A 24,869-nucleotide genomic window follows, 5' to 3' on the forward strand; every position below is an offset into this window, starting at 1 on the left:
ACTCTCCATTGATGGGGGGCCTGGCAGACACTATCTTTGGGTTCTCTCTCCACTTCATTCAGTTCGCCAGCATATCCCACCATCCAGGGAACATTCCTTCATTGTCATGCTCTGGTGACCTGCAGGGCTCATATTTATAGGTCCCATAAGACTGTAAGAAACAGTCTTAATTGGCTAGCCCCCATGGCAGAGCACAGACACATCAAACAGAAATACCAGTCTTTCTGAGAAAAGGGCCTTAGTTGCTTTTCTTAAAGGCTACAGCCTGAGAAGCAGGCTTCTAATTTAGCACACACCTAGGGGCCAATTGCAATCCTCTGCAGAGCTCAGGGAGGCCAACAGATGTAAGCTTCATGCTACACGTCTGCCCTCCCCTAAATCTCTGGTTTCTAAGAAAGAAATGCATGTACCCTGCTGGTGCCCTGGCTTTTGTTGCTGACCCCCGGAGGACACACTAATGGCCCGAGGGCCTTGTGCCAGGGTCTTACCAGACAGTTACAAGCAAAGAAACTGTTCTTAACTGTCTACCACTCCAGGGCTTAGTGAAAGAGGAGCAGACTGAAACATCTATCTCACACACTTCCCCTGAGGAAGTCTATAGGCAGACATTAAAAGATGCTGCCTGAGAGTCTGGCTTCCTATTGTCCTGCATCTAGATGCAACTGAGACATGTACTATCAGTGTCAGAATTTTTTTTTTTTTTTTTTTTTTTTTTGCTTTTTTAGGGCCATGCCTGGGGCAGGTGGAAGTTCCCTGGCTAGGGGTTGAATCGGAGCTACAGTTGCTGCCCTATGCCACAGCCACAGCAACATGAGATCTGAGCCATGTCTGCAACCTACACCATAGCTCACGGCAATGCTGGATCCTTAACCCACTGAGCAAGGACAGGGATCAAACCTGCATCCTCATGGATACTAGTTGGGTTCTTAACCTGCTGAGCCACAACAGCAACTCTGTGATGGTTCATTTTAAATCAGCTTGCCTGGGACAAGGAATGCTCAGATAGATGATAAAATTTTCTCTCTGGGTGTGTCTGTGAGGGTGTTTCTGAAAGACAGCATTAGAATCTGTAGACTGAGTAGACAGATCATCTTCACCAGTGTTGGGGGGTATCATCCAATGCCCAGCCTTCCTTCTCTCTGGGAGTCAGGCTGATATCTCCAAAACGCAATCCCAAACCTCTGATCGTACGGTTGGTCTTTTCTAACATGACCAGCCCCATCCTGAAGCTACCCTGGAGCCCACCACGAGTCACCTTATGAGCATAAACTCAGATGTAATCCAAGTGGTTCATGAATAACAAATACACTTCTATAGCTTTGGAAGTGCCAAGAATTTTAGAATCTTGACTCCCCAAACCCAGGGCAAAGAACAGATAAGGTATTTATTACAGAGTGGGTGCCTGCCCTCATCCCTACCTATCCTTCTGATCTCCTTTTATTCGTCAGAGCACTTAATTAACCTTACAAATGTACTTATGAACTTGTTTATTGTGTGTCCCCTATCACACTAAACTTTAACTTTTAGGAAATTGTGAAATTTCTTTTCTTCTCTTTTTTTGGCCATGCCTGCAGCATGTGGAAGTTCCCAGGCCAGCGTGCGGAAGTTCCCAGATGAGGGATCAAACCCATACTACAGTAGTGACCCAAGCCACAGCAGTGACAATGCCAGCTCCTTAATCTGCTTACCACCAGGGAACTTGAGATCATGAATTTTTTTTTGCTCACTCCTGTGTTTCTTGCACCTACTGTGCTGCATGACATATGTTCAATGACTATGTCTTCGATAAATGACTAGATGAATAAAAATTGAACACATAATCATTATGCACAATTGAGTGCAGACTATATTTATAGGTGCTGCAAATTCCTGAAGGAAAAGTAGAAATTAAGTAAACCTTTTATTACAGTGAAGAGATAAAAATCTTGATGGAAATCAGATTTAAGTCTCTTAATCTCAGTGGTGCTGCTGGCAGTATTCAAACAACTTGCTCCCAAAGGTTTTCTTCAGCGCCAACATCACTTCTTTATTCCTAAGAGTGTAAATCAGTGGATTCAGCACTGGAGTGACTGCACTGTATATGATGGCCACCATGCGGTCCTGACTCATGGAGGTGGCTGAGGCAGGACGAGTGTATGTGAAGCCTACGGGTCCTTAGAAAAGACAAACGACCATGAAATGGGAGGCACAAGTGGACAAAGCTTTGTGGAGGATTCTGCAGGACTTATTCTTGAACAGAAGGGAGCAGAAAATATAGAAGTAGGAGAGAAGAGTCAGGAAGAAAGCTCCCATAGATATGCTGCCTGTGACAACAGAAAGAAGCCTTTGATTGAGCAGTGTGTTATTACAGGCCAGTTCCAAAAGCGGCTTGACATCGCAGAAGAAGTGATTGAGTTTGTGCGAGTGGCAAAAGTTCAGGCGTGCAGTCATGAGAGAATGCATCAGTGCATAAAAGAAGCTGGTGATCCAGGCCACCACTGCCAAGAGAATACACATTTGGGGGTTCATGATGACAGTGTAGCGAAGCGGGTTGCAGATGGCCACAAAACGATCAAAAGCCATGATGGCCAGTAAGATGGCCTCTGTGCTGCCCAGAAAGTGGAAAAAGTGGAGCTGAGTGATACAGCCTAGGAAGGATATGGCCCTGTGAGTGGAGAGGAGGTTTACAAGGACTTTGGGCAGTGTCACTGAAGAGTAGCATATATCCAGACAGGAAAGGTTTCCCAGGAAAAAATACATAGGAGAATGAAGTTTAGGTTCCAAAATAGCAATCACTAATATAGCTCCATTTCCAACCAAGTTTATCAAGTAAACCATCAAGAAAATCACAAAGAAGAAAGGCCGCAGCATCTGAACACCAGTCAGGCCAAGTAGAAGAAACTCATTCCCTGTGGTGACATTCTCCATTGCTTTGGGGAGCAAATACAACAATAACGAGGAGTTAATTTTTTTGAATTTTTAATTTTACACTGTGGGGGGTAAGTAAAGCAAGTTTGCTATTTGGAAGAGTCTAAAAGTTAGCTACAATGTGAAGAATATTTAGGAGTGGTAAAGCTAAATTTACTTGCCAGAAAATTAATGAAAACTAAGACAGTATCAAATAAATTCTGAAGCAGTCAAAAGACATTAGACTAATAAAAGCAGCATATTATGAACAAATCAGATATAGATAAGGGACACGTTTTTTGGCTGAACCCACAGCATTCAGAAGTTCCTGGGCCAACCCAAGCTACTGCAGTGACAATGCTGGATTTTTTAACCCACTGCACCACAAGGGAACTCCAATAAAGGACACTTTTTAAAAGTATACATTTAAAGCATGATTATAATCTTACTTAGGAGATGATTACTTACTTACAGGAATTAGAGGTCAGACAAATTTAAAACACATGAAGAGGAGTTCCCATTGTGGCTCAGTGGTTAACGAATCTGACTAGGAACCATGACGTTGAGGGTTCAGTCCCTGGCCTTGCTCAGTGGGTTAAGGATCCGGTGTTGCCATGAGCTGTGGTGTAGGTTGCAGACGCGGCTTAGATCTGGCGTGGCTATGGTGTAGGCCGGCAGCTACAGCTCTAATTAGACCCCTAGCCTGGGAACCTTCATATGCCACGGGAGCGGCCCTAGAAAAGGCAAAAAGACAAAAATAAATAAATAAATAAAACACGAAGAGATTACTCATCGTTCAGCTTATGATTCTAGCTTCTGGCAGTAACATAGATGTAGCCTAGTGAGGATTTCTTCTTTTCTCCTAAGAGGTATTAAAACCTTAGGTAATTAACATATCCCTCCTAAAAACCTAAACCTTCAGTAAAACTAAGAAACATAAAAACCCAGAAACTCCAAATATTGTGTAAGTAGAGGGAGTAAAAACAATGTAATTAAGATCAGTAGTCACAATATTGCAGCATAGTGGTGGAGCTGTGTGTATAGTTGTGAAAAACTTGACATGGTGAAAAGTCCTAACAGGAGAAGAATTTTTTAAACACCTCCCCCAATTTTCAGTCCCAGAAAACAGTGTCCCACATTTTATGGAGACTTCTACATGGGGGAGGGAAGAGAGGAATTAGAACAAAACAAGGCATAAGCATTGAGGAAAACAGAAAGAAAAAGGTATAATAAATGTAGGAAGAACAAAGCCCAGCTATTTGTAAAAGAAAATAATCACCGCCTTAGTAACAGAAGAGGGAGCCCTTGAACAGAGGAACTGAAAAAACTACCTAATAACCGCCCCCCCTGCCCCCGAACACGCTAAGATTCCTGTGCTAATGATTGGTCCAGAATATCATGGTCCAATGTAAGCTCCCAATAAAATGGCTTCAAGAGTTGATAACAATAACGAAGAAATATTCAAATCCACAATCGCAGTAGCAATTTTTAACACATCTCTCTATGCCTAATAGAAGAAAAAGCCAAAAAAGGTTACTAAGAATTTTAAAATATGAACTTACAAATTTGATTTACATATATAAACACTTAATCCAATAAGAAGTCACACCCACAAAAAGAGAACATACAAATTGAGATAATTTATCACTACATTAAAATATACACTAAAGGAAGTTCTTTAGTCAGTAGGAAAAGATTCTGAGCAGAAGAATGGAACTGCAGAAAGAAACAAAGACCACCAGAATGGATGTGTCTGTGTATGTGCAAGGAAAAATGACTTTAAAAAGGTGAAAAATGACTCTACGAGGCAATAATGATTACGATTGGTGGATGTTAGGACTATGTAGAATAGAATGCGTCAATGGGAAAAAAGAAAAGAATTCCTATTTTTAAGTACACATTGAACATTTACAAAATCAAGCATAGGTTGTCTTTTTTAAAAAACTTCAAAAAAATTTTAGAAAGATGCAAACATTTCAAAAGCCTGAGTTATTCAAAAAATATTATTTGACTATGGTAAAATTAGAAAACAATAAGAAAAAGACATCCAGAAACACACTAAATGCTTGAAATGAAGCAAGACACATCTAAATAATTCATGTACAAAAGGAGAAATCCAGGAAGTTCTCTGGTGGCACAGTGGGTTAAGCATTCAGCTTTGTCACTGCAGCAGCTCCCCTCAGTGCCATGGCATGGGTTCAATCCTTGGCCCAGGAATTTCTTCATGCGAGGGTGTGGCCAAAAGAAAGAAAAACAGAAAATGAAAGTGCAATAAATAAAAATCAATAACATCAAAACTCAGTTATTTGAAAATATTGGTGAAACTGATACACTCCAGCAAGACTGTTAAGGAGAGAGAGAACTCAAATTATCAATTTGAAAGGTCTTATCACTATAGATGTTACCAATGTTAAAAATGATAGAAGGTTATTATGAACAACTTTATGCCAATTAATTTAACAATTTAGATGAAATTTACCAGTTACTTCAAACCAAAATAAATTTCTAAAACTGACAGTAAAGGAAAGAAAATTTGAATAGTTTGATAGCTATATAAGAAATTAGAGCTGCTATTTAAAATCATCCCCAAAAGGAAACACCAAATCCAGATTTCACCGGTGAAGTCTATCAATTAGTTAAGAAAGAACTAACAGTAACTTACACAAATTCTTCTAAACAAAGAAAAAGAGAATATTTCTCAACTTCCTTTATAAGGTTAGCACAATCTTGATATCAACACCTGCAACAGGACTTCACAGAAAGGAAAGTTGCACACTAATCTGTTTCAGGCATATAGGTGCAAAATCCCTTTCTTCTTTTTTTTTTTTTTTTTTTTTTTGTCTTTTTGCTATTTCTTGGGCCGCTCCTGTGGCATATGGAGGTTCCCAGGCTAGGAGTCTAATCGGAGCTGCAGCCGCCGGCCTACCAGAGCCACAGCAACACAAGATCTGAGCCGCGTCTGCGACCTACACCACAGCTCACGGCAACGCCGGATCCTTAACACACTGAGCAAGGGCGGGGACCGAACCCACAACCTCATGGTTCCTAGTAGATTCGTTAACCACTGCACCACGATGGGAACTCCCCAAATCCCTTTCTTACTAATTCCTATGTGATTCTGTTTGTGCAAACCACCATCATTCCTCATTTGGATTATTGGAATGATCTTATTTCCACACTATTCTCAAGACAGCATCCAGGATTATTCTGTTAAATACAAGCCTAATGCTTTAGGCTTCCACTTCCACCCTACGCCTTGATTACTCAGCCACACTGATCTCTGCTATTCCTAGAATATACTAATTACACTCTCATCTCAAGGTCTGTGCACCATCTTGCCACTTATATGAAGCAGTCTTACACTTGATAAATTACATGACTGATTCCCGCATCTCTTCCAGATCTTTACCCTAAAGCTACTCCCACAGTGTGGATTTATTTGATTGCCTTATGTTAAATTACAAAAAAAAAAAAAAAAAAAAAAACAACCAAAAAACAAAAAAGGCATCCTGTGCTATCCTTTCTTGCTATGTTGTTATCAACGACACAATCTGGTATATTGGATTTTGTTACACATTTTTTTTTTTTTTTGCCTTTTTTTTAGGGCCATACTAGCGGCATATGGAGGTTCGCAGGCAAGGGGTTGAATTGGAGCTGCAGCTGCCAGCCTACACCACAGCCACAGCAATGCGGGATCCAAGCCTCCTCTGTGACCTACACCACACTTCACAGCAACGCTGGATCCTTAACCCACTGAGTGAGGCCAGGGATTGAACCTGCATCCTGGTGTATCCTAGTTGGGTTCTTAAACCACTGAACCACGAAGGGACTCCTTGTTATACATGTCATCTTTTTTTTTTTTTTACTTAAATGCAGTCTCAAAAATAAATAAATAAATAAACAAACAAACAAAAACCAAAACCCATTGTCTATTTTGTTCACTACTGCAACCCAGCGCTAAAATGGCATCTGGAATATTTTTTATGTTATTTTTAATGAATTAACTAATGAATAATGATTACCTGTTCAATGTTTGTCAACTACAAAAACTACCCTCAAGAGGTTAGACTCATCTTTTTTTTAAGCACTCTAACCCACAAACTATCCACAACATTCCCCTGAATGTGATGCTAAATTCACAAAACACTCCTCCACTTTACCAGAGGACATGGCAACAGCAAAAGGAAGCAATGAACATTTGTGATTAAATAGACAGTTTTTAGCCATAAAGGGCCAGTTGCTTTAGCAATTAATTTTTGTCATAGACTGCTTTCAGAGATACCAGTGATTCTTACAATTACCATCAATAAAGAGTACTTAAAATTTAAGTAATTATAGAATCGGTGAAAGAATACAAAAGTCTAGGAGTTCCCATCTTGGCTCAACAGTTAACGAACCCAACTAGTATCCATGAGTACATGGGTTCAATACCTAGCTTTGCTCAGTGGGTTAAGGATCCAGCATTGCTGTGAGCTGTGGTGTAGGTCACAGACACGGCTCAGATCCTGAGCTGCTGTGGCTGTGATGTAGGCCGGCAGCTATAGCTCCTATTCAACCCCTAACCTGGGAACATCCATATGCCAAGGGTATGGTCCTAAAAAGACAAAAAAAAAAAAAAAAAAGTCTAGGAAGAAGACAAAAAAAAAGAGTCTAGGAGCTGCATTCCATGAATACGGATATAGAAGAAATATTCTAAATGGAATTATTGATAACGGAGGGAAGAGGATTAATCTCAAGAATCATTAGTTGAAGGACATTGTGACCAATGCACACATCAGGGTTTGGGGATTTACATAAGTAAATACTTCACAGTACAGTTTTGAAAATTATTTTTTCCTGGATAATAGCATCGTCCCTCTTCCACTAAAAATACTACTACTGCAGAGTTATGTAATTATGCAACGCTAGGTGCAAACTAACATACTGTTAAACACTAGAACTAGAGCTTGCCTTTTTATGATGACCAATTTTGATATACATTAAACGATTACTCACCTAGTTTTTTCTCTCTCCTTCACTTTCTTCTTCTCTTTGTATTTTCTCTATCTCTTTGTTACACACACACACACCACAAAACAGACGTAGGCACTCAGACATTAATTAAAACAGACACCTATACTTGACTGCAATGAGAGTCTATTCAAACAAACAAAAACCAGAAAAAAAAAAAAGCAAAAATGTGCACACAAATAGATTAAGAAATTCAAAGCTTTACTAGTTAACACGCCTGCCCGCTGTTGCACTTGGTCATTTTCACAGCCTGGATTCAAAGAAGTTCCCCGCCTGGGATGTCTTATCCCCTTTTCTTTAGAAAATTCTTCCTCTAATCTAAGCCCACTTTTTTCTTACTCTGAGCCAATTTGCCCTGCCCTCATGTCTTTATATAGTTTGTAATAAACTTTTGGTTTAAAAAGGATATCCAAAAATCAGAGATCAGATGTGTTTACTGTCTCCTTGAATGGAGAGATAATTCTAGCTGTTCAAACTTCTTACACCCATTTTATTGCAAACAGCTTATACCTGGGTGTAAGACTGAATCTCAGCGAATTCATCTCTTAAGGCCAGAGAACAGACTGAATGCTGTATAAACCTCCCCAGTGGCATCTTGGGCATTAATGTCTTGGGATTTTCTCTCCAAAGACTTATTCTCCCCATATTTCTCTTCTGTAAGTGTCACTTTATCCTTTCTTTGGGGTGCTAGTGAAGCCACTAGATTACTTTTTTTTTTTCTGTCTTTTTTGGCCTCGCCCGAAGCATATGGAAGTTCCTGAGCCAGAGATGGAATCTGAGTCAGAGCTGTGACCTATGCCACCAGCTGCAGCACCACCTGATCCTTAACCCACTGTACCAGGCCAGGGATCAAACTGGTGCCTCCACAGAGACAAGCCAGATCATTAAGCCACCGTGCCACAGCAGGGACTCCTAGATTAATTATTTTAATAATAAATTTGAAGTAGAGCCTTTGTTGGTCATGAGAAAAAGGGAATGATGAGAATATGAAAGAAAGATAAGGCCTATAGCTCTTATCTTTGAAAAGCCTAACACCTAGTAAATACAGGAAAAAAAAAGGGGGTGATATCACTTAAAGCAATATAGTGAAAACTAAAAATGATGAATTATAAACTGGGTTTTACAGATAAAGAAAAGGGAAGGATTTGAGGGGGGGAAGGAGAGAATGAACAGTGGGAATAAATTTGTTTAATTTACATTGAAGTACTGAGTGTTTTATGGAGACCTGTGGCAGAAGTAAGTAAAACACCCTTTTATGTAGGAGGTCTGTTGAAATACTGCAAAGAATCTAAAGTTATTATTTGTGCTGCTACAATAAATATCCTTTTTGAACATAGAGAAATGATATATTTCCTGTTTTCTGTGTCAATACAGTCAGCCTTTCCCCCTCTGTCTTTATCTCTCTTTTTGGATAACTATAGGACTATTCCCGCCAGGTCCTTTTTCCTGTCTTGAATTTATCTTGCCCTCTTGTCCTCTCCTTTCTTTTTTCTCTCCTCTCCTCACACTCTTTCCCTCTTACCTTTTACCATTCCTGTTTGTCTTCTTTTTATTTGCTTTTTAGGGTAGCACCCTTGGCATAAGAGGTTCCCAGGTTAGGGGTCCAATTGGAGCTGCTGCCCACAGTCACAGCTACAAACAACATGGGATGTGAGCCGCATCCTCAGTCTGCACCACAGCTCACCACAACATCAGATCCTTAACCTGCTAAGTAAGGCCAGGCATTGAACCCGCTTCCTCCTGGATACTAGTTGGGTTTGTTACCACTGGGCCACAAAAAAATCTCCTTGTCTTATTAATTTCACTACTTTTTCAACCTGAAAGTGGGCATAGAATTAAATACCATGTACTTATCTTTCTTTATAAATGCACTTTGTGTTCCTTGTTCTAAATTTGAATAGAATGCAAACTGAATATTTTATATCTCTTGAAAAATTGAGATGTTTTCCTCCCTCTGAATTTCACTGTGTATTCAAGGCTGTTTTTGTAAAAGCGTGAATTAAGAAGCACGGAAGCTTCATGACTTGTGAAGTAAAGTTAAGCAGAAGACTCCTCAAAGATGGATCTTTGCCACATATGTAAAGAAGTGAGGAACACAACAGAGAGTGCAGAGATTATGACATGGCCTTTTCCAGACAAAAACGTATCTGAATTTGTTCTATGCATTTATTTACTGGAAAAATCTGAAATGTCTTCAGAGCTGACACTGAGATAACTCATTTTACCTTTGGTCATTTCTGTGGAAGTCCATATTCCTCAGGCATAATGTGGACTTTCAAATATTTGTTACAATTCTGTCCAAAATGGAAAAGAACTGATCATTTTAGGGAATCTAAATTAAGGTAGACTAACCTAAACATTATTCTGGCAGTCTCAATAGAAAAAATATATATACTGTCAGTGTTTGAAAACAAGGAGAAGGATTTCTGAATTCTGTGGGGGGAAACAGTCTCACGATTTTGAAAGGACAGTAAATGTATGAAGGAAAGTGACAAGGGAGGAAAACCTTTAGGCAAACGTTGAAAGTAACAGAAACATAAGTTAATAGATAGTTTATCATATGACAAAGCAAAATTAAAGAACAGCAGAGTAACTGAAGAATATATTTGACATGGATGTTAAAAAACAAACCAAAAAAACATGCACCATGTAGAGACAAGCACATCGTATTTTCATGTATGCTCATAAGCTTCAAATTAACTTTTTAACTTTTTATTTAGAAATAATTTCAAAGATACAGAACACAGAGAAGTGTTTCAGGAATAAAACGAGTTCCCCAAAAATCCAATAACCGTTTTCCCAGATTAATCTACTGTTAACATTTTGCCCATTTATCATTGAAACTGTTAATGCTGGCAAAACAACAATGATGAAACAAAACCAGATTGCATCAGCAAGACAGGTAATTTTCTAATATTTATCATAGAAAAATGAACACTATACTTCAAGGAAAATGGCATTTGAAGACCACAACTTTTACTACCACAGCTCTCAGAGCCTTTCTGATGTCCTTATTCCTCAAAGTGTAAATTATGGGGTTTAGCATGGGGGTGACAACACTGTACAGTACTGAGATCAGCCGGTCTTTCGTCAGTGAGTAAGATGAGATGGGCCGTACGTATGTGAAGATGGAACTGCCATAATAGAGAAGGACAATGACCAGGTGGGAGGCACAGGTGGAAAAGGCCTTTTGTCTCCCCTCTGAGGAGCGGATCCTCAAGATGGTAGAGATAATATAGAGGTAGGAAAGGATGATACCCAGAAAAGGAGCCCATCCAATGAAGACCCCGATGAAGAGTAACACCAACTCATTGACAGAAGTGTCCCCACAAGACAAAATCAACAACGGGGGGATGTCACAGAAGAAATAATTAATCTGGTTGTTGCCACAGAAGGGCAGGTGGAAGGTCAGTACTGTGTGCACTGCTGAATTGAGGAAACCACTAACCCAGCATGAGGCTGCTAACTGGCTATACAGAGCCTTGTTCATAATAACTGAATACCTTAAGGGCTTACAGATCGCAATGTAACGATCATATGCCATTGCTGCCAGCAAAAGACACTCTACTCCCACAAAGAAAAGGAATGCAAAAAGTTGAGTCACACAGCCCCCATAGGAAATGCTTTTCTTCTCTGATAGGAGATGCGCCATCATCTGCGGGACGTTGGTGGTGGTATAACAGATGTCAAGAAAGGCCAAATTCCTCAGAAAAAAATACATGGGGGTATTTAGTCGTATATCAGCCAATGTTACCAAAATAATAAAGGTATTTCCTCCCAAGGTACAGAGATAGATCATAAGAAATATGGTAAAGAGTAAAAACTGCAAATCATTTAAGTCAGAGAATCCTAAAATGATAAATTCAGACAGAGTTTTGTTTTCTCTTTCCATGATGTTTTTTCTTGGGAACTGAGAAAAAAGCAGTACAAATGGCAGTATTCACGTGTGACAATAGCAATCATCTATAAAACAAGAAAATATAGGTTTATAGAGAAAAGAGCCATTATCCACATGAGGAAAAACACTAGGGCATTTAGAATCCATGACATCACAGTGGTGTGTTACCATCATCACATTTTGAAAACCCACACATTTAAATATTTCCTATAGGCTACATCTCTTACAGAACATTGGCAGCACCTTTACATGAAATATTTTAAGTTTATATGCAGTCTAAGGGCTATTTTTTCTTTTGTCACGCCCATGGCATACAGAACTTCCTGAGCCAGGGATTGAACTCGTGCCACAGTTCAATTGAATTCTTAACCAGCTAGGCCACCAGGGAACTCCAGTCTAAGGGCTATTTATGTAGATGGATAGTGGCAAGCCCTTCTCTCACACCTTGTTGTGTCTTGGAGATGGTTGGTGACAAATTCATCAGACAACTTGTTTAAGACTTGTGGGGCTATTTGAATCTCTCCTTGTGACGTCTCCTAGTCTTCCTTGCACTCTTGGGGACTGCTTTTTATAGTTTTAATATGTTAATTTTAAGATAATGAAAGTGGAACAGAAAATTCACAAAACGATATGGTACCAGAATATGATACCATGTACTTTGATAAAATCCATAAAATAAATAATAGCTGAGACTAGCTAGCAAGTCCTGGAACAGACTCTTATAAACCATGGCTTTAAGACTTGAAGATGAGAATGCTATCACTTGTACTGGTTGTTGAAACCACTCCCCAGTGAAGAGAAAACCTAAGAATAGAAAAAGGGACATTGTTTATGTCCCAGGTTTGGTGAGTAAAACATGTCAAATACTTTGTCTCATTTTAGCCTCAAACAGCCTTCTGCAGCCTGTATTCTTCCCAATATCTAGAATGGAAAGTAAGTTTCATCGTGAATGTCACTTCTGATCAAAGCGTAGTGGCTACCCAGAACAGTATTTATAAAACTATGTGATGCTATCTTTGACTCAAAGCAAAACAAAGCAACCCCCCTTCCACCACAAAGTACTAGATAAATAGAAATTTATACTATGGGCCAGGTAAAGAATAGAAATTAAGACTGAGAGTCTTATTTTTTTAAATTGTGGGATAGTTAAAAATCCATTTAATCAATATAAATCATTTTATTTCTACTTAACTTCCTGGAAGCCATGAATCATTTGAGTGTCATGAAAAAAATATGCTTTCCATGAAGAAAATCCCTCATGAGTTAGTCTACTGGGGGCAGCACTTGGCTGAATTCCATCTCAGTGGAGAATTGAATGGAAGACAAGAAAATAGTAAGCCCGAAATTTCAGGCCTAGAGCTAAGGAAAAATATAAACTGGCTTTAAGAATTTCTATCAATATTAAAATGAGGGATTTAATCTGAATGCATTTACACAAAAAACTTTCTTGTGCATCATCTGACTGCTTTGTCCCATATACAAATAAGAAATTCTCACTTTGGAAAATTTCCATTTTGAAGAGCGGTTTGTTCAGTGTTATTTGACCCTGAATGGGTATTTTCATAGTGTTTAAGTGAATAAGCAAAGGAAAAACTCTACAATAGAGTGCTTCCATTAATCAAAGAATTCTCTAGAACTGAAAACATCATACATGTCAACTGAAAAATCATAAAGAAGGCGAAATCTTGAGAAATCCTGTTCTCTAAGCTTTCATCTGCTGTACTACCATCATCCAGCTCTCTCTCCCACACGGAAGTCTAACTAAATCCATGCTAACCATAGCTGTTAATATAATCAGTAAGCATTACTGAGTCTAGGGCATGGTGCTTGGTGCATAAAATTCAACAATATATCTTCAACCATCTGTTATGGAATGTACAGAATGGGGCATCTGTAGCTCCAAGTTGGAAGAATCCTTTAAAAGTCATCCAGTCTAGCCACTGAAATACCCTGTACAGTTGTTTGCTAGGTGATAATCCAGCTAAAGATCAAACACTGTGTTGATGGGAGATATCAAAAGCTGTAAAGAGAGACTGTTCCATCTTTAAACAAATCCAAGCATTAGAAAAATGCTTGGTCATAATGTGCTGTAATTTTTATAACTGGGAGGATGGTTAAGTTCACCTACTAGCTGCATGAATACTAAAAAATTCAGCTTTTCCACCCACTTACTAGCTGTGTGACCACCAACAAGATATAAAACTCTTCCTCCCTAAGTGAAAATAAAAATATCTTTCTCATTTGAAAATTGTGAGCACTAAATGAAGTAAAGCCTTTGGTATTTAATATAGCTTGTAGTCATAAAATAACAGGAAATGGTAGACATAATCATTGTTATTTGACATATTTAGCCTCCAAAAATAACAGGTAAAGTTTGCTCTCTCTTCTACATGAAAGATTTTACTACATGAAACTTTGACTCTGGACTAAACAAATCCATCTCATTTCTATTTCTCACATAATATGGATTTGACAACAGGCATTTATACCAAATCATGCTGATATGTTTTATCATCTAGTAGGATTTTTATCTTTTCACTGTCATGGACTAAAGGATTGTCTCATTAAAAGAATTCAAATTATTGGGAGAACAAGTGAATCAAACACTTGGGAAAGCCAAACACCTTTCTTATAGCTAAAAAATTACATGAGGTAGGAAGCTACACAGTTGACATATATTTAGGCTGCCTCCCCACACACACCCAGAGGCAGGATGGACATGTTGATTGCCTCCCTTAAATAGAGCTCCATGAGATCTTTGACTTCCTTTCTTCCCAACTACTTCCCTACTATTTTCCAAAGAGTACGGTTAAGAAAACCATAAATTTAAGAGACCAGCTAAAATAAGTAGGGGAACTTCAGAAGAAGGAAAGAATGGGAAGAAGAAAACAAAAAAAAGGAAAGAAGGAAGGAAAGAAAGAAAGAAAGAAAGAAAGAAAGAAAGAAAGAAAGAAAGAAAGAAAGAAAGAAAGAAAGAAAGAAAGAAAGAAAGAAAAAGAAAGAAGGAAGGAAGGAAGGAAGGAAGGAAAGAAGGAAATACTTGCCTGTGGTAGCAAAGAGAACATGCTGAAATTCAAATTCCCAGAGCCTGTGGTGAGCTGCTTTTATGGACTCCGAATGGCAGAGTCATTTCCCCTGGAGTTTCTACACCATTAGGAATACTTAATGAGAGCCCAGGCATCCCTAATGGAGTGCCAATGTTCTGAGAGTTAGAGAAGCAGAACGTGCTCCTTTCAGGAGTTAAAACAGAAAAGTCTCTGGAAAACTTTTCTGTTAAAATAGAAAAGTCTTCATAAAATCTCTCCGCAAAAGGAGACTGACTTGAGAGACCTTTAAGTCTTCAGACATTCCAGTTCCATTCATGTTAATTTGGTACCACCATCCAACTGCCAATGAAAACAAACTGAGGTCCCCCTAAGTTTTGAACATTTCCAGGGTCACAAGGAATGAAAGTCCAGGACTCTTCACTCTCACTCAGGTATCTCATCTCCAAATTAGAAATATCATCCTCACTTTAGCTGGTAAATACTCATTAATCTTTGCATGAATACAGATCATGGATGATAAGATTTAAGGTTAGGTTATGGTTTATTTTCTAAGCAATGGGCATCAGAGGTTAGTAGATGCAAACTATTACATTTAGAATGTATAAGCAATGAGCTACTATATTGCACAAGGAACTATATCCAATCTCTTGGAATAGACCATGATGGAAGATAATATGAGCAAAAGAATATATATATATGCATGACTGGTCACTTTGCTGTACAGCAGAAACTGGCACAGCATTGAAAATCAACTATAATTAAAAATAAATAAAGATATTGTCATGAAGCTAGGAAACTTAATGGGAGAGAAGGGATGATATTGAAAAGGAAAGGATAAAAATCAAAATCATTGTGAAGAAAAAAAATAGATAAGTTTTGGGGTCATATTTATTTTTTAGCCATAGGCAAAAGAAAAATTTAAAAGAACTGAAGGTTAAATCTTGGGTGAAGAAGTTCGAAGAACAGTAAAGACATTGACTAAAAAAGACGCCCAAAGAAAAAGTTTATTTTGGCTACGAAAAGAATTTTAAATGAGTCAAGCTTTGAGGTTTTATCAGAGGACTGAGATTAAATTAAAGAAATGCAAATCACAACTACCATGAGATACCACCTCACACCTGTCAGAATGGCCATCATTAATAAGTCCACAAATAACAAATGCTGAAGGGAGTGTGGAGAAAAGGGAACCCTCCTGCACTGTTGGTGGGAATGTAAGCTGGTAAAACCACTATGGACAACCACTATGGAGGTACCTTAGAAAACTATACATAGAACTACCATATGACCCAGCAATCCCACTCTTGGGCATATACCCGGACAAAATTTTCCTTAAAAGAGACATATGCACCTGCATGTTCATTGCAGCACTATTCACAATAGCCAAGACATGGAAACAATCCAAATATCCATTGACAGACGATTAGATTAGGAAGACGTGGTATATACATACAATGGAATACTACTCAGCCATAAAAGAAGAACGACATAATGCCATTTGCAACAACATGGATGGAACTAGAGACTCTCACCCTGAGTGAAGTAAGTCAGAAAGAGAAAGACAAATACCATATGCTATCACTTATATCTGGAATCTCATATATGGCAAAAAATGAACCTTTCATTCAGAAAAGAAAATCATGGACTTGGAGAACAGACTTGTGGTTGCCAGGGGGGAGGGAGTGGGGTGGTGGGGGAGCTTGGGGTTAATAGATGCAACCTATTGCTTTTGGAATGGATTAGCAATGAGATCCTGCTGTGTAGCACTGGGAACTATGTCTAGTCACTTATGATGGAGCATGATAATGTGCAAAAATAGAATGTGTACATGTATGTGTAACTGGGTTACCATGCTGTACAGTAAGAAAAAAAATTGTATTGGGGAAATAACTACTTAAAAAATAATAATAACAAAAAAGAAAAAAACAAACAAAAAAATAAAAAAGCATATGCCAGTTCCTGCTGTGGGTCAGTGGTAATGAAATTGACTAGTATCCAGAAGGATGCGGGTTCGATCCCTGGCCCTGCTCAGTGGAGTAAAGATCCGGAGTTGTCCTGAGTTGTGGTATAGTTTGCAGATGTGGCTTGGATCTGCTGTTGCTGTGGCTAAGACATAGGCCAGCAGCTGTAGCTCCGATTCAACCCCTAATAACTTTAGGTAAGACAGAAGTGCATTTTTATTTTAAGAGATTCTTCCATATGTCACACCTGCAGTCCAAAAATGCAAAAAAAAAAAGTATGCAAGACATGAGTACAGTGATTATCATAGAAAGAGTGCTGAACAAATGCAAGCTATTACTATTAATAATTATTTTTCAAGCAGAACTGCCAAAGAATATTTTAATATTAAACTGGTACTCAAGAGTTAAGTAATCTTTTTACAAATACATGTTATTTGTTTTTTTTTAAGATTTTTATTTTTTGCTGTATAGCACTGGGAACTATATCTAGTGAATTATGATGGAGCATGATAATGTGAGAAAAAAGAATGGTATATGTATGTGTGACTGGGTCACCATGCTGTACAGTAGAAAACTGACAGAACACTGTAAACCAGCTATGATGGAAAAAAAATAAAAATCACTTAAAATTTAAAAAAAGAAAAAAAGATTTTTATTTTTTCTGTTATAAAAGTTGAATCACAATGTCGTAAATTTCTGCTGTGCAGCAAAGTGACCCAGACACACACATACACACACACACACATTTTCTCACATTATCCTCCACACATGCATATTATTTGGAATGAAAGTAATGTTTGATTGACAGAACTAAAGAAGACTACATAGCATGAAATATAAAAGCAAAGAGCCAAAAACCAAATTTTTTTTAATGCCAAAATTCAGGATATGAAAAAGAGAAATAAAGATAACTAAAACTTGCAGGCTAAGACAAAAGCCATATAGACAACAAAACTGACTTCTAAGTGACACACTTATCTTGGAAATGAATTTACTCTGCTTTTACTCTCTGATCTTTAACTGTCAAATAATAATGAACCAAAACCAACAAATTTAATTTAAAGAAGAGGCTAGAAACTTTAAATTTATCTAAGAAAAACATAATTTTCAATGTACAATATTTGTGTCTTACCCTTAATTCAATTTGCTGTTAAAATGGTGGCTATATCAGGTTGTTTCAAGTGTAACAGACCTGAATTAAAAGTAATTTTAGGTAAGACAGAAGTGTATTTTTCTTTTAAGAGATTCTGGAGATAGCAGTCTATGCTGAGTTCAGCAACCTTCTCTGTTTCACAAGGTTGTAGGGCATCGGTGCTCTTTCCAGTAATTAACTACAAATTCACACAGCACGTTCTTTATCTTCATGGTCCAAGACGGCACTAGGGCTCCAGTGGAGTGGAAAAGGAGGTCAAGAAAAACAAAGAGGAAAAGAGCAAATGCTATAATGAATATGTGCTGTCTTGACCCAATTTTCAAGTCATGGCTAAAAACTCTCACCTCAGCCACTTGGCCTATGGAACCCCACTATTCACACTGCACATACTGCAACTGCTTTTTTATGGGGTCTCACACTCCAGAGACCATTAGCTCATACCCCAACCACTTGTTTGGACTAGGTACGAAACAACTCAGGACAGGGTCTATACCCTACAGCTGGCAGATATTTCCTCCCATTCCTCAGGTTCCCTTTTCATTTTACTGATTCTTTATTTTGCTATGCAAAAGGGAATTGTTTTCCTTCTTTCTTTTCTTTTTTTTTTTTTCTTTTTTTTTTTTTTTTTGTCTTTTGAGGGCCTCACCCATGGCATATGGAGATTCCTAGGCCAGAGGCTGAATCAGAGCTGTAGCTAACAGCCTATGCCAGAGCCACAGCAACATGCCAGATCCGAGGCACAGCTGCAACCTTCACCATAGCTCGTGGCAACAACAGATCCTTAACCCACTAATCAAGGCCAGGGATCAAATGCACATCCTCATGGACGCTAATCAAATTCGTTTCCACTGAGCCATGATGGGAACTCTGGGAATTGTTTTCTTAATTTATTTTTCAGGTAGTTTGTTATTAGTATATATAAATGCAACTGATTTTTATAGGTTGCTACTATATCCTGAAACTTTCCTGAATTTGTTTATTGGTTTCAACAGGTTTTAATCGAGTCTTTAGAGTTTTCTATATATAAGGTCATGTCATCTGTAAATAAAGAAACTTAACTTCTTTTTTCTGATTTGGATAACTTTTATTTCTTTACTTGCCTAATTCTTCTGGCTATGACTTCCAGCACTATGTTAAACAGAAGTGGTGAGAATGGGCTCCCCTGTCTTGTTTTCGGTCCTAGGAGAAAAGCCTCCAGGTTTATTCCTGTGTAGGCTGCATGCACCCTCATGTTCTGGTCAGGCCATGATTGCTGTGGATGCTCTAGTGGATGGCACTGGGCCTCAAGCTGGCTGGCTGAGAGACCCAGTCAGGACTTCTGTAAACACTCTAGTGGGTGAGGATGGCCCTGGCCCCACTGGCTGAGAGGTTAGGCCACACCTACTATGAATGTGCTAATGTGTGAGACCATGACCTGGCCTCACTGACTGCAAGGCCAGCTTAACATCTGCAGGCTTACTAGAGTGCAGAGCTAAAGCAGAGTGGACTGGAACATACAGTGGAGACAAAATTGAGCCAGTGGGGAAGAGGGAGATTGTGGGCACCACCTCTGCTCAGTTCTGTCTCCTCTGTCTGTTCCAGTTCACCCTCTTTTATATGTACAGATGTGTGGAATTCTCTGACCTCCTGGTGTGTTTGGCAGAGGCACCTTTGTTGAGTGGTGGATGTTTTGCTGGTTATAGATTGAAAGGGAGGGACAAAAAGAATGTCTCATTCTGTGGTGATGCCGATATAACTCCCATTCATTAGTTATTAGCAATTTTCTTTCCACCATATACATTGCATAAAAGGGTATTTTCCAATGTAATTTCCAAAATGAGAAAGTGAACTTATACCTCTATCCTAGGAAATGAAAAGACATTTGAATAGACAGTAAAATTAGGCAAGCAAAACACTGTTGCTATGCATGGTTCTGAAAGCAGGGCCAAAGACAGTAAAGACAGAAAACAGAAAAAAATGAAAAAATAAAATCAAACTCCATAGGAATTCCCCAAGTCTACCTCATCATGTTGTATGTGTGAAAACAAAACATTGCTTCTTCTTACAACAATTCTCAGCACCCCAGAGACACTCTCCCTCAAGATTTTTTTGGTTTTTTTGTCCAGGGGTAGGTGAAGTATAAAAAGGCAGGCAAATTTTCAGAAAGGGAGGAAAAGACTTTTGTAAATAAAGACCTTATACTGCAATCACAACATGAATTCCACTTTCAAATTTTCAAATTTTTTTCTACTGTTTATAATCACTAGGAGTGTCAACCTGAAAAGCGTTCTTACTACCTATGTCTGAACACTCAATCAGGTAAGAAAATAAAATAGAATACAGGCTGGGAGATCGCCCATATTTTTCTTTCTGTTAGTGACTGATCTGTCTGTTTGCGAGGATTAAAATTAAATGCCAAGTTCGAGTTGATTTCCTATCTTACAATAGACTGCTCATTTCATTTGTGGATTATGAAAGCACTTTACCTCCCACATTTTTATTGCTACATCACACTCCTCATTCAACATGCCTCCTTCTCTAGATGTTCTTCAGAGTGAGTCTTTAATGTCTAAATATTGATATTTCATCAAAAGAAACATTTGGGATAGAGGAATCTGATTGCTGACTTTCTTTAAAAGTTAAGAAAGGTTTGCGTGTATGTGTGTTTTGTTTTGTTTTACTCCAAATAAGTTTTTGATATTGTTTTGTGGGTCAGAAAACCAAAACGATATTTGGCATATCATTTTTGTTTTAAATGATAGTGGTAAATTTATTTAAATACACAAAATATACATGACTATCCAAAAAAGCTACCCTGAATTATTTGAAATAGCCCTTTATGGGGGTGTAGTAGAGGTTAGATAATTTTCTCAAAATTTCTTTCATCTATAAAGCCTCAAATCCCACGGTTTCTTTCAAAGCGTTCCCAGTTCATTCACTTTTTTTACTCAAGTCACATCAAATTATTTTCCTCTGCCCTCAGTGATTTCTCAAAATTGAATTATTCCTTCTTTATAGGAAGCTCTATAACATCAGCATCTCTGTTCAAATTTGCTTATAGTTCTTATTCTTTCCTCAGTCCCTATCACATCTGTAAGTTTCCCACATACTCTTGCTACTTCCCTTCCAATACAAAAGAGCTAATTCATTGCGTAGGCAAATAAAAGGAACAAATAGGATGCTATTGCATGTACTTATGTCTGCTTTTGTCAAAGTACCTGAAGGAAAAAAAAAAAAAAAGCCAGGTATCTTGCAAATAATGAAAAAAGATTCAAAAGCTTTCTTACTTTTTTTTTTTTTTTTTTTTGGTATTTTGTCTTTTTGAGGGCTGCAGCCACAGTATATGAAGGTTCCCAGGCTAGGGGTCTAATGGGAGCTGTAGTCACTGGCCTACACCAGAGCCACAGCAACACCAGATCTGAACCATGTCCGCGACTTACCACAGCTCAAGGCAACACTGGGGATCCTTAACCCACTGAGTGAGGCTTGGGATCAAACCTGCAACCTCAGAGTTCCTAGTCAGATTTGTTTCCTCTGTTCCATGATGGGAACTCCCTTTCTTACATATTAATAAATAATGAAAATTTAGTCAAATATCAAACTTGACTAACTTGCAATTAATTACTAAAGAGTCTTAGCATTCACTGAAGAAAAGACTCATTTCAGTTTTGCAAATGAGATGAAAATTAATGCATTCCTTTAGTAGAAAGCAAGAATTTTATTTGATAGAAAGGTCAAAAGAGAGAACACAATTTTCAAATAAAAGAAGACAGACATTTGGGACAACTTCGGAGAGAGCTGATATAAGCAGATAGACTTATGGGATCATAAAAGACAGCCTAACTGCCAGCGACACATTCATGGAGCTAAAAGTCAAGGTGAATTTCCCCTGAGGTAGAATATTCCTTAATATTTAAAGTGCCAGTTTACTGAAGGCAAAATAAAAACAGAACTTAAGGAAACAAATCATAAGTAACATCATTTTAAGGGTACTGAAGAAGCCATACATCTCTCAAACAGAAGCCATTATAAGGCAAAATAAGGAAATGTTGAGCCCATCTGAGGAAGAAATTTTTTCTTACCCAGGGATTCGGCAATCTAGGAAAAGAAAGGAGTCGCATGGCAAGTATAGAATAGAAGCACAATAATATTTGACATCAAAGTAGTCATTTAAAGTTCCTATTTTGAAAAAACATAAGGCTCAGAGCATGGGCAAAAACTAAGCTCATCATCACATATAGCTCTTCATCAAATATACCCAGGCTAATGTATGATAAAGTGATTTTATTTCTTACCCTAGTAAGGAGTGTGGGTCAGTAAGAGAAGCAGAATGAGAACACCACTAGCTCCAGTTACATTCTAAGATAAGAGGAGGAAACGTTATTACTACTGTTTTAAAGAGTATATGCTTTTCTTTTTTAAGGACTTTATAGTTGTAATGAGTTCATCCCTGTCTAATTTTCTACAGTTAAAATCCTTAAGATGGCTTATTAGGTCTAGAGATAGCAATTCAGTGGAATACCTAAAAAGCTACCTCCTGTTAGAGTTGTTACACTCCATTAGTGATATATATCTTCAATATTCAACAGTCTAATGGCCCAAATGCTATACCACTTCTGAGGTTGGGATTATCCAGAACAGTACTACTATTATTGAAAACATTTTGTCTTGGAAAGAAATCCTGGGATGGAAGGACTGGTTCTCAATATGGACAGTATTCCACATATTATTTTGTCTTTTAAGTGATGCCCAATCAAACATCAGTCACTGAATTTCTTCTCCTCGGAGTGACAGACATCCAAGAACTGCAGCCTTTGCTCTTCGTGCTTTTCCTCGCAATTTACTTGGTCATCGTGGCTGGGAATGGAGCCATCCTGATGGTTGTCATCTCTGAGCCAAGACTCCATTCTCCTATGTATTTCTTCCTGGGAAACCTGTCCTGTCTAGATATCTGCTACTCCACAGTGACACTGCCAAAGATGCTGGGGAACTTCCTCTCCTCACACAAAGAAATTTCTTTCTGGGGATGCATAAGCCAGCTTCACTTCTTCCACTTCCTGGGCAGCACAGAGGCCCTGTTGTTGGCCGTGATGGCTTTTGACCACTTCGTGGCTATCTGCAAACCACTTCGTTACACTCTTATCATGAATCCTCGGGTCTGTGCTCAAATGGCTGTCACTGTCTGGATCATCGGTTTTCTCTATGCCCTTCTGCACTCCGTAATGACCTCTCACTTAAACTTCTGTGGTTCCAACCATATCCATCACTTCTTCTGTGATATTAAGCCTTTGCTGGAGTTAGCCTGTGGGAACATTGAGCTTAACCAGTGGCTGCTCAACACTGTCACAGGGACCATTGCCATGGGTCCATTCTTTCTAACACTTCTCTCCTATGGCTACATTATCACCCATCTTTCCTTCAAGACCCATTCTTGCAACATGCTTCATAAAGCACTGTCCACTTGTGCCTCCCACTTCATGGTAGTTGTTCTTTTCTTTGCTCCCGTTGTTTTCACGTATATTCGTCCTACCTCAGGTAGCTCCATGGACCAGGACAGGATCATTGCCATTATGTACAGTGTGGTCACTCCTGTACTAAATCCACTCATCTATACTTTGAGGAACAAGCAAGTAAAAGGAGCCTTAAGGAGGGTGATCAGAAGGAGGCTCTGACTTGAAGGAGTCTAGAGAAGTCTTCTGAGGCATAAAAAAAGGCAATGAGAAAGTTGATATGTGAAATTATACTGCTTCTCAAATCATTTGCCATGTATATAACAGAGGGTACTGGATAAAAAAATAAATGGGTAAGTCTAGTCAAGTGTATTAAATAATGCGTTCTTAGGTAGTAGAAAGGGAAGTTGAACAAATGAAACACCAGCCATGGAACTCTAATGCTGAATTTGTTTGTGAGTTATCAGGTGAATAAACTGATTTGTTATATATTCTAAAGTGTTCATTTCTAAATTTACACATAGAAATATATGCCTATGTTTCCCATGAAGTGTATGATGGATAGTTTTTAAATCTGTTTATTTGTATGATCCTTCCAAGTTGGTAATTTTAGTAATATTTTTAAGGATTTTAATTTAGGATCATAATTACTCAATTAAAAAAATTAACATTGACCTATATCTTTAATGGGAATTTTTAAGACATACCTCATGACTTCATGTGATCCAAGTGGGGAGGAAAAAAAAGTAATTAAGGAAAATGACATTGTAATCATAAATTAACAGAATCATTATTTTAAAGTAATTAATTAATTAATTTACAGAAATAATATAACCAGTGGTTCATCTAAAGAGTTCTGGAACCATCGTTTTCAGAGACGTTTTAGAAATCCAGTGGTCCAGCTGTCAAGGATTATTGTAAAATGTTATTAAAAGCGAAGGCAGGATTAAATAACATTTCAAGAATATCTTCTATACTATTTGTGGTTTATTTTTTTTCTCAGCTTCTGGTCATGGAAAGAGTTGACTTACAGAATTTTTTCTATTTTTTTGTTTGGTTTTCCTATTCTAACCTTATTTCAAGACTCTAAATTAGTACTTTTATTTTACAGTTCTGTAGAAAAAAAAACTAGGTAAAAATTGACTTGTTAAAGGTTATTGTTCATAGAGGAAGAAAAAAGAACCAGGATGTTTGGACTCCTGCATTCTAATTTATGCATATTCCCATGTGATATTAACTGTACACAAAGAACCTGATAAACCATGTAAGAAAAATGGAATGAAACAAGAAAGAAAATAATGAAAAAAATCACACAAGTAATGTCAAATAAGATATCTTTACCTTCTCTAGTACCTAAATAAAAGAATAAATTTTAAAACTTCAAGAAAAAGGGTAATTTGTATATAATAAATATCCTTTCTGTCTTCCATATTAGATAACTGTGGATGCCACTCCCAGATTCCAGGCTAATTCCTAGAGTTAATTTCC

At 38.0% G+C, this 24,869-nt stretch overlaps 2 protein-coding genes and 1 pseudogene across 2 annotated transcripts; 1 reads left to right on the top strand and 2 right to left on the bottom strand.

Moving 5' to 3' along the window:
- Positions 1-1,956: 1,956 nt before the first annotated feature.
- LOC110258930 (olfactory receptor 12D3-like) lies at positions 1,957-2,907 on the bottom strand (annotated as a pseudogene).
- A 7,933-nt stretch (positions 2,908-10,840) lies between these two features.
- Positions 10,841-11,788, bottom strand: LOC146401431 (olfactory receptor 5V1-like). The gene has a single exon (XM_084970516.1). It carries the CDS (start codon positions 11,786-11,788, stop codon positions 10,841-10,843), a length of 948 nt encoding a protein of 315 aa, XP_084826642.1.
- Positions 11,789-22,676: 10,888 nt separating this feature from the next.
- On the top strand, positions 22,677-23,603 carry LOC146401432 (olfactory receptor 12D1-like). Its single transcript, XM_084970386.1, has one exon. The coding sequence runs from the start codon at positions 22,677-22,679 to the stop codon at positions 23,601-23,603; it is 927 nt and encodes a 308-aa protein (XP_084826512.1).
- The last annotated feature ends 1,266 nt before the right edge of the window (positions 23,604-24,869 follow it).

This window comes from Sus scrofa, chromosome 7 (genome assembly GCF_054392235.1).
Source record: "Sus scrofa isolate SSC_HxYL_T2T_F1_AM1 chromosome 7, Sscrofa_HxYL_maternal_Yorkshire_Landrace_v2.0, whole genome shotgun sequence".
NCBI lineage: Eukaryota > Metazoa > Chordata > Mammalia > Artiodactyla > Suidae > Sus > Sus scrofa.